Source organism: Aptenodytes forsteri, unplaced genomic scaffold (genome assembly GCF_000699145.1).
Source record: "Aptenodytes forsteri isolate BGI_AS27 unplaced genomic scaffold, ASM69914v1 Scaffold263, whole genome shotgun sequence".
Lineage (NCBI taxonomy): Eukaryota > Metazoa > Chordata > Aves > Sphenisciformes > Spheniscidae > Aptenodytes > Aptenodytes forsteri.
In genome coordinates, this window is record NW_008795922.1 from 403198 (window position 1) to 414348 (window position 11151).

At 39.7% G+C, this 11151-nt stretch overlaps 1 protein-coding gene across 1 annotated transcript in view; it reads right to left on the reverse strand.

Moving 5' to 3' along the window:
• ZFAT (zinc finger and AT-hook domain containing) overlaps positions 1–9583 on the reverse strand; it is a gene marked incomplete at its 5' end in the record, with an annotated part of 80307 nt that extends 70724 nt beyond the window's left edge. Inside the window, one exon of the mRNA XM_009284914.1 lies at positions 9323–9583. Within this exon, the coding sequence (XP_009283189.1) occupies positions 9323–9583 (261 nt within the window). The remainder of the gene's footprint in view (positions 1–9322) is intronic.
• Positions 9584–11151: the final 1568 nt, after the last annotated feature.

Here is an 11151-nt window from a genome sequence, read left to right on the forward strand (position 1 = left end):
TTTTCCTGCTGCACAATGGCTTCCAGCTCCTCCTGTTTGTTGCCCATCCTGCATGCATTGGTGCAGACGCACTTCAGTTGGGCTATTGATCCTGCCACCTTTTTGGGGAAGAAGCTCTAATTCCTACGTGATCTTTCTCAGGCACTTCCGTGGTTTCTAACACATCCACAACCCTTGTGTCTTTGCTGCCGCATGGATCTCCATCCCCTACCTCCACTAAGATGGCAGACCGAAGGACCTCGCTAGCACACCATCCCTCAAACATTGACGTGCTGCCCTCAGGCTTATCTCTAGCGAGCCTGTGTTTATCCCTTTCCCCCTTCAAATCTAGTTTAAAGCTCTTTCCATGAGCCCTGCTAACTCCTGCACAAAGATCCTTTTCCCGCTTTGAGACAGGCGTACCCCATGTGTCACCTGGTGTTGTATAGACCGACCCATGATCAAAACCCCCAAAATTCTGCCAGTGACACCAGGTTTGGAGCCACGTATTGATCTGCTGGGTCTTCCTGTTTCTTCCCTCATCATTTCCTGCAGCTGGAAGGACAGAGGAGAACACTGCTTGTGCTCCTGATCCCTTAACCAGTCATCCCAAGGCCCTGAAGTCTCTCTTGATCGCCCTCGGACTTCTAGTTGCAACTTCATCGCTGCCTACATGAAAACACAATAATGGATAATAATCCAAGGGCCGTACCAGGGTAGGAAGTTTTCTTGTCAAATCTTTAACCTGGGCCCCAGGGAGGCAGCAGACTTCCCTAAGAAGTGGGTCCAGTCGGCATATTAGGCCTTGTGTTCCCTGCAGAAGGCAGTCTCCTACAACAATGCCCCATCTTTTTTTCTTTATCAAATTGGTTTTGACGCAGGGTGTAGGCCAACTTAAATTTGGCAACACCTCCGATCTAGATGAACCATTGTCCTTGTTATTGTTCGGTTCCACTTGCAGAGCCTCGTACCTATTATGCAAGGGCACCTGGGAAGGTGAGGGAGTCAGAGAGGAGATGTGCCTGCTGCGCTGGGCAGGAACTTGTCGCCATTGACCCCATCCCTTAAGTCACCATGTTCAGCCAGGCAGAGAGAGGATAGGGAATCCTCCGTATCATGCATCCTGTCTGCCTGTTGGGCCTGTCTCAGGGAAGGTAGGGTGCGCTTCCAGTAGTCTCTCTCTCTCGCTCTTCCTGATACTCCTCAACCCACTCTCCTCCTCCTGGAGCTCTGTCACTAAGCGGAGGAGTTCCTCTCCCTGGGCGCACCTCCCACAGGTGTGCTCACTGCTGCCGTCCGGTGCTGGTGTAAGAGCAGGGCACAGCCTGCGGCCTGACACCTGGGTGGCAGCGTGTTCCCACTAGAGCTCTGTCTGGGAAGCTGCATCAGTCGTGGTGGGTGCAGAGCTTACGAGAGGCCATGGCTTTCTGCCAGTGGATACCATTGCTCCCTGGTCAAGCTGGCAGAGCTTCAGCGCCCTTCCTGCATGCCCTGCTGTGCGAGCTGCTGCGCAAACTGCCATGCCACAGCTTTGCTGACGTGCCACGACCTGTTTGCCCACCCTGGTCACTAGTGCTCCCCAGGGGCTTCTTTTATATGGGGGGGGGGGCAGCTTGGACACCATTGCTCCTGGCCCTGCCCAGGTGTCCTTAGCCGCTGTGGCACGAGCTGCAGGCTCCTGGGGGGTCTCTCTGCTCCCCTTGAGGTTCCCCCAGTTCAGGAAATGCCCCTGTGCACCATGCCAGAGCACTCGGCTGCCGATCGTGCCGGCACCGGAGCTGCTCGCTTCAGCAACTGAGTGCTAGTTTCTGTTACACCACGTTTAAATCTCCCTCCATTGCTCCTGGCCTTGCCTAGGTCTCGTCAGCCACTGTCGCGTGAGCCGCACGAGTTGCGGGCATGTTTTAGCTACAGAAATCCAGAACTATAGATTGAAAGGAAAGCTGTGATTAGGACAACGTAATTTTCTCCATTTTGCTTGGGATCACATAATGAATTCCTAGTAGGCATATGAACAGAATCCAAACACCCCACTCCTTAAATCCTCCTTCCTAACCATTACAAAGTAAGAGTTAGTCAGTTTAATGAGGAAATAAAGTGGCTGAAACCAAAAGACAAAACCATTTTATTGTCTTTTCATGTTAATCTGTAACTCTATTCAAAAGTTAATATTGGAATTCTACTAAAAAAACAGAAAAGGAAGAAAAGGACGAACCACAGAGTTGAGTTTGTTAGTGATCCACACTAACGAACAAGCATGTTCATGCAGTTTCATGTTTCATGCAGTTTTTCTTTCCTAATGTGCCTCTATCAGGCAGATCAGTTTGCTAGTTCCTTCAGTTCAACCAAGGGTAAAAGCTGTGGAAAAGAACAGACCTGTTACAATAAATATAGATGACTATGACTCCCTGCTTTCAAAACAGAACTCCAAAAATGCTATTTTAAAAGAGATTTTAAGATAATATACAAAATTGCAAAATAAAAAGATTTCTTTATTAAAATGTCGCTATTTCATATGCACAGAAACCTTGTACATGGATGCTAAGCACTAAATATGAAGATTATGGCCATGTGAAAATATTTTCTTAATAAACCCAAAGCTGTTAAGTACTTCAAACAAAGGACTGAACCTCAACTTCACCTTCTCAATATGAGCTGAGAACATCCAGCAACTAACAGGACTACATTCAGTATCTGCAAAGATGCGAGGAAGGTATTCAGTGCTATGCAAATTTTGTTAACACAAAAAAAGCCCACACATATATTGGCCAAAAACAGGCAAGAGAGAAAATTCAACTGATTTGCTGATCATACATCTTCAACTAGTGCTAAATATTTATATGAACACTCTCAACACTCACATGACACATTAATAAAAAAAATAAAATCTCTTCTCTACAGAGCGGTCAAGTCAAGTTCTGATACTTAAACATTAAAATTTATTCACTGATCTGATGCGTGTTGATGGCAGTAGCCCCATTCTTCCCCTTTCTGAGAGAAACAAGTATCTTCCAGAAGCGATTTGTTGATGAAGACCTGGAGCTGCACTCGTTGCCAACATCTTTTGCTACAAAGATAACTATTTCACAGTTCGTGTGTAACCTGATAGAGACTTCAAAAAAACCCCACCAAAACTAACACTCTCCATCAAATCACCAAACCAAAAAAAATCTTAACTCTCAATGACAGCTGCTTTCTTCCTGCTCTCTCTACACCAAAAAACTCTGAACTAGAAGGTGTGCTTTAGGAAAGGATAGAGGGGGGGGACAGAAGCATGTTTTAATGAAAAACAAGAGCTTCAACTTTGACCACAGGGCTCAAACTGCCTTTCCATAATACGGGACCATCTCATCAGTAATTTAGTTGTCTTCCTGGAAAAAAAATTACTGAACTGTTACTATTGTGAATTAGACAGTCAAGGTAAGTGTTTTGTCTCTCACAACTAGGACAATTCATCTGCATAATACAACAATTCTTGTTGTATTATAAAGGAACACCCCTAAGTGATTTTAAGATGATTTAGGAGAAAATGGAGTATATGCAACTTAGAACAGCGAAGCAAAGTTTCTCCAAGTGGTAAGGGTCTTTGCTTGGTCCCGAACAGATTTGTTTAGACAAACTGCCTCACTTTGCATCTCCCTTGCTAAGCAGTCAGCTTAGCGCTTTGTCAGCTGGCACTTAGATTCAACAGACGAATAAGGTGACCACCCCTATCTAGCGACAGGCATTTTAAATGCCTGCTTCTGTTTGTGCAAGAAATACAAGGCTGTGCCTGTGCCTTCTAACACATTTAAGGAATGGCCATGTCGGTGTTGTGGAGTAAAGCTACTGTCAACTCTGAATGAATCACTGCTTTCAGAGTCCCGTCGAACTAGATTGTTCATCTGTCCCATGATTCTGTTTGAGTCATTAATTGAAGGTACTGCTCTTTGCATTCGTAATTGGATGTATGACATTTTGCAGGCACAGCTACACATCCCTAATTGGCATGTTTTTAAACTACTCTTCATTCAAATTATTTTTTTTAATCCCCTAAAAGATGCTGGTATTTCATACTAGCAAGAGAGTAGCTTGGGAAAAAAAAAAGGAAACTGGCCATTCAAAATGAACACATGCAACTGCTTCTCCTGCAGAGATTGACATACTACTTGCAGAAAGAACTCATTTAAATTAGAATCCAGTTGATGGCAAAAACATTTTAAACTAAGGCCAAAAGTGCCATCTTTAAAAATTATGCAGGGTCCTAATTAACTAGGAATGAATGGTTCACTCCAGAGAAGAGAATCTGGGCTGTCCACTGCTGTAATCTGTCTTCCACCCAAATCCTATTCCTCAGCCACCAAATGTCCTCTCTTATATCTGCCAGACATTCAGGTATGCTGCAGTGTTGGAGAGGGATGGTGGTTAAAATAATTACCTGTTGTCTATCTCTCAAAACAAGCAAGTTTAGAGGCAGCTGCTGGGGAACTGATCCAATCCAGCAACAGCCAGAATCCCCAAACCCATCCCATCCCAGCAGTGGAGCCTGAAGCAGCTCCGTTTTCTGGCTGGGGGCAGACACAGTGAAGACACATGGCTGTTCGGGAAGAATCTCAACTCTTCTAGTTTTGCCTTAGGACAAAAAGAATGGATGGCAGTACCTCCAGCCAGCCAGATCCAAATCGTTAGCCAAAACCGTCAATTTGGTTTAACCAAATAAAACCAGAAATAGGTGTACACACAGCTCTGCTTAAATCACAGCAACTTTCTTAGCCCTCTATTAAAAAAAATACATGTACTAAGCATGTACATGGCGGATTTGTAAGCACAGTGGACATCTTTTAATTCTGTGCAAAAAATTAACACACTTTTTTCTTGCTGTTTTAGCAAATGGGCCCACAAGATGAAGTCAATCGTTACGCATCAAAGCATTAAATTAGATGCACAGGGGATGTCAGTAACCAGTAAGGCTTGGTGACTCCTGACAGAGTGGGAGAACTATCAATGAGACACTGATCTCTGAGAGGTCAATGTGGATCACTAATCACAGAAGCAAAGAACAGCAGAGGCCTATTACATCCACCAATTATTCCTCTGACCAATACATACTGCAGTTTCAATACAGTTTTATAGTGATTTATTCATTGTCATTTTAAACGTCCAATATGATAAGGATTTCACCACTTCCCTTGTTGATCTATAAATGACAGCAAAACATTTTATTACTTGGAAACCTTTCCTAATATTTCAACTTCAGCTCAATACATACATTATGTTTCTCTCAATAAAGAATATCACACAGAATATAAATATTGAAAAGGTATATATTGATATGTTTAGCATATTTTAGCAATAGCTAAAACATTAGTGTGTTATCAGCGTTATTTTGGTTACAAATCTAAAACACCATATTATGGGAGCTGCTAAGAAGAAAATTAACTCCATCCCAGCCAGACGCAGTTCAAAGTGAAAACATACTTGATTATTAATCAGATGTCCATACGGTGCTAAACTTTGCAAAAAAATTAAAAACATGAGACAGTAATAAAAAAATACTACAGAAAAATCACAGAAGCATTAGAAAAACAGACAGAAGTAATTTCAAGTTGGAAAGACATGGATGAAAAGGGGGAAAAAACCACCTCATATGTACTACGTAAGAGATCAAATACTAAGGGAGAAGAACTTGCAGTCAAAGCTCCTTATGATTTTTTAGCCATCTACTCTGAACTACTATGTCTGAAATGAGAAAGAAGATATTGTAACTCTGGAATGTTCAAAGACTCTCAGTAAAATTATCCATCTAGCTCTAAGAACTTCAGCAAAGGACAAATCTCATCAAATTAGAAGTTTCAGTACTCCTTTTCTCATATACACCAAAATAAGTGTGACTTCAAGCAGTTTTTGTCTCAGGGATAGTTTACTCTAGAAAATGTTGGTATCAACCACGTCTGCTCAAGTAACTGAAATATTTGTTGAGCATTATACACACACAAAAACACACACACAAAATAAATACCTGGTGTAATACTTGCAGTACTATGTGCTGAGACAGCTACACCACTATCTGTGTATGATACATTTAGATTCAACACCATCTGATCACAATGAAGCTACAGAAAGATCTCTCAATAATCAGTAACTGGTGACAGAATAACCTGGAATTAAACCAGATTAAGGCACCTACAAGCTACATTTTTAAATTGCCATTATAGACAGAGCTCTAGTTAATACAGTCAATGGAGCCTACGAGCAATTCACCTAACCCTGTGTCGCTCCACAGGCTCCCCTAAAGTACTGACTTGATCTTTGCCGAGCATAATTAAAGCTTAGAAAACCTTGCGTATAAACACATATATGCAGACAGGTGCTACTATGGAGTAGACTCCCACCTACAGTGACAATAAATGCAAAGCAAAGCACAAAGAAAAAACCTTTACTGATAAAACAATGGGCTCTAAATTGACTCTTACAACACAGGAAAGATCTGGTTGTCTGTCTAAATAGTTCCCTGAAAACGTAAGTTCAATACTCAGCAGTAGTCAGAAAAGCAAACATAATCTGAGGAATCATCAAGAAAAGAGTAGAACCGAAAAGAAAAATAAAAAAATTATGCCATGGTATAAGCCAGAGATGCTCTTGTGTCTTGAACACCACTTGTAGTTCTGGTCCTCCATCTTAAAACAGTTACAGCAGAGTTGCTGAGAAGAATGATAAGACTGACCAGATGCATAAGCAACTTCCATATTGTCTAGTTAGTCTGTTACTTAAGACTCATACAGGATAAGAATAATCTTAATGCAAATATGAAGATTTCTAAATTATGAACCTTGTGCAAGAGGTTAATACAGCATTATTATTCACCATTTCTCAGAGTTACAGAGCAAGATGGCACCCAATGAAATGAGCAGCATCAGGTTTAAGAAACAATCAAAAGTACCACTATTTCACAAACTATGTAATAATGCTCTTAAACTCATTAACACAGAACATACTGAAAACTAGAAACCAGACAGCTTTGTAACCCACTTAGATAAATTAAGGGTTTAACAGCTTTCAGTTGCCAATGATACGGGTGAAACCTCTAGTTCAGGGACTGTCAACAACTTTGACAACTAAGAATCTTGGTGCATTTGTCCAAGTATTTTTATTTTTAAATTATGAGCAGGTCCTCATGAAATTACATGAGCAGATTAAAAGTACATTTACAATTTCATTATTTGCTTACCGTTTCAATTTTAGACTTTTTTGTTCACATTTAGAAGGTTCATCCATCATGCTCAAAACTTTCTTCATAATGAAATTTGAGTCTGATAACAACAGAACAGCTTAAATTTCAACAGTTCATGATTTCTGAGCTGGTAAAGCAACCCAAGTATAACAAACAAACCTAGGCATAGACCATATCGTTCTTGTCCACTCCTCAGAAAGTTTTGAGCTACTCAGTGTAATCACATTTTCTTAAAGGATAATAATAATACACATGCCACTTTTAACTACATATTCAGAAATTGAAAAGTTGTCCCAAAGCAGTTCATATGGTAAAGCCAGAAGTGAAAAGTTTTCCTGTGATGGGACAGTAATCAGTAGACAACTGAAGACTGAATTTCCCAGATGTATTCCAAGGAAGAATTATCCCTTCAGGGATAAAAACAGCCCCCAATACCTTCACAGTTTGCAGTCAAGGTAGGAAGCTTTGGGCTGGAGATGTTCTAGCTGCCCTAGTCACCCACAACTGGAAGCCCTTGTTATTTGCTGCTCAAGAATGACTTATTTCACTTGATTGCTTCGCTTTTCCCAGAGAATAAATAAAAAATGTTCCATTTGCCCAAAATTGCGGCTGTTTTCTTTTTAAAGAAGGAAAAGGCTGAGCAATTTACTTTGAAAAATCTGCGTGTTGTAGCAAAACAGCTCTAGATAAGATTTAGGAGCTCTAATGAGCTAACAGGTCAAGAACAGTTAATTTGAGTTTATACTCTGACCTGAGATTTTATTTTAAAAGGACATTAGACAAGGCAACTGCCAAAATAACACAGATGTTAACATCATACCCAGCACATACAAACAGCAAAGGTCATCGACACTTGTGATGTCAGAGGTGAGACAGCTGGAGTGAAGGTCACTATACACAGTTGAAAAATCCTACCACTGATGATAGTAAAAAAATAACAAGGTACTTTATCAAAGCAAGAGTTTCTGTGCTGTCAACATATTCTAAGCCCATTTTAATTATTCTTTGCCACAGAAGTTAAATTCTACATCCCACTGAAAGTAAAATAGTCATACTAGTTGTGTACCATAATGACAGACTGGACACAAAAGGGTAATAGAAAACTGGAGAAAAATCAATGGCACGTTTTGTCTACAAGTAGAATTAACAGGATATCATGCTAAGCAATTATAGCAAAAGCAAAAACAATTTTAACACAAACACAAAACTCACATAACTTGGACAAATGTATTACTTTGTATGCATGTGACATTCACCTTTGAGCAAAGTTAAATAGGCAGTTGGACTAGGTGATCATTGTAGGTCCCTTCCAACTGTTCTGTTCTGCTCTCTTCTATGATCACAGTTCTGAATATTCACTGTTGTCTTTTTAAACAGGCTTCCCAGAGGGGTAGTCAATGCCCCAAGCCTGTCAGTGTTTAAGAGGCATTTGGACAACGCCATTAATAATATGCTTTAACGTTTGGTCAGCCCTGAAGTGCAGTTGAACTAGATGATTGTTGTAGGTCCCTTCCAATTGAAAAATCTATTCTAGTCTAAAACTTCGAGAGGCTGAATATATTCAAATCAATCTTACAGCTAAATTTAAACAATGAACTGTCATACTCCAAAGGCAGTCATTCACATAAAGTTTTGTAAAATAGAAGAGGGGAGTTTGGCATTATTTTTTATACAGTAGAACAAGCCATCCAGAAAAGCAGTCTTTAAATCTATCAAAAGAACAGGACAGAATTCAGGTTTCCCAGGTTACCTAACAGAGACACCTCTACAGGATCATCCTTCCTCACCTACGTGTGATACTTACTTGTGTGGCCCATACCACTTCTCACTGGAAAACTGTACTCCTCTTTGTGAGAAACAGAACAGTTGCTTATGCAAAAGAAGCATTTCAGGGAGTTTAAGACAATCATTAGTGCAATAAGCATTTTGACCTTTTTAAGAAAAAATAAAAATACCTTCTCTAACTTTATTCTCAGTTTTGCTTCAACATGCTTTTTACTTTAAAAGAAACAGACAATTCAATTCTATTTAAAATTAACACTGGGGATTACGATTTGTTACCAATCAAGTTAAAGCATGGAAACACACTGTTTTGCAACATGCTTCATGCATTTTTGTTGGATATTTTCTTACCTCCATCTCCTTCTTCCTCTCCTTCATTTAAAACAATAATGCAGATATGTTTCCTCAGCTGACGTGTGTTGGAGAACTTCCGATTGCATTTCCTACATTCCAAGCTGCCTGGTGAGACTTCAGCCAGTTCCGGTCCTTCCTCTGTCCCAGGCGCAGTTTCTTCGCTTGGAATAGGGTTATTTTCTGCCACATCTTCATCCACACAGAACTTCTTAGTAGACCCTTTTGGTCTGCCCCTTTTCCTCTTCACTACAAGAAGGTCTAGAAAAGAAAGTTAAAGTTAAAAAGAAGCTATAATTAAATTCCACAGCTAATTAGCTAATATCCATCCGACCTTTGAAAAATAGGAATATTAAATGAAGTTTGAGAGCCTCTATCCCTAAAGCTTAAAGAAAGGTTAGCTTCACACAAACTTATTTTTAAGAAACGGTATTTGTTGGCATTTCTGCTAGCTGCAAAGCAGTAACGTGTTACTGAGATCAGCAGATGTCAAAGTGCCACAGTTTTACAGAAATTACACTGCAAGCACTCTTTTATATCGTTGTATAACTGTATCAGGAGAATTTACAGCAGTTCTCAAACATTTAAAAAGGCTTGGTGGCAAGCGCTGTGTAGCAACATACACAGGAACAGGACTCATATGGGCAACTGATACATCACCAGAACTTCTGAGGCTTATGACAGTGATTTCATTTCCTTGCTCCTTGTTTTCCTCTTTCCAGGACAAAACATATCTCAATCTACTTTGAATTAGCAATGCCAGAATTAAGTTTTTAACAATGCACATGACCATAAATTCCAGCTGTCTCTCTCTACCCAGCTTGCCACCAGCTAGGCGTTCACGCTGCATTGTACTGATCACAGTTCAAAGCACCACCTAAGATTAAGAAAACACAGTAACTGAATAGTAGTAGTACATTGTCATTCATCTGTTAGCACATAACCAAGTCTATCAGAAACGTCATCGCTTGCCTAGAAAAAAGAATTTGCTTTAATATTAAAAATAAAGTAGTATATTAAAAAAAACCCAAACGCTTATTTCAAAGATGATTAGTTAGAAGTAGAAGTTGTAAATTGGTCATTAAAAAGATTTTAAAAGTAAGATCCTGTTTCCCCATGAACACCTTAGTTGTTTCTGGGGATTTTACACTCATCACAGACTCACTGAAAGCCATCTTTAAATTGACTGATACTGGATGCGCAATGGCAATATTCTGGGAAGATATTCTGTGCTATGCTATATAATTATGTATGCAAAGACATAAAAAAGGTACTTCAGAAAGAGAATAATGAAATAAACTATATAATCCTATTTTTATACTGTTCCTTCATAGGAAGTATTCACGTAAGCTTCTCTAAATCAGTCCATTTAATAATCAATTGTCTCAAAAATGTTCAAAACATGAGTAGCACAGAACATTTCCATTTAGGAGGCCTTCATGTTATTATACAGCAGAATTCTATTTAATTAATCCCTTGAAGTGTAGCTAAGCAAAATATATATATATATATACACACACACACAAACACCATATATCTACTCAGTCAAATTCTACTGAGGTCTGTGATAGTTCCCATGAATTACTTGTCTGGGATCATGCTACATAAAAATAGAGGTCCACAACCAGACCTCCAGAGCACCAGCTCCTAGACAACATTTTTTAAAGCTTATTTTTTAAATAAATAAAGTTGAATAAAAGAAAACAAAATTAAAATAACAGTAACTTCACTGTTGAGCATTTTTAACTCTTCATAGATTAGACTGTAGATGATGTAGATCATGGCACACCAGCACTATGGATTCTGCTGGGCTTAATGATCCTCAGTAC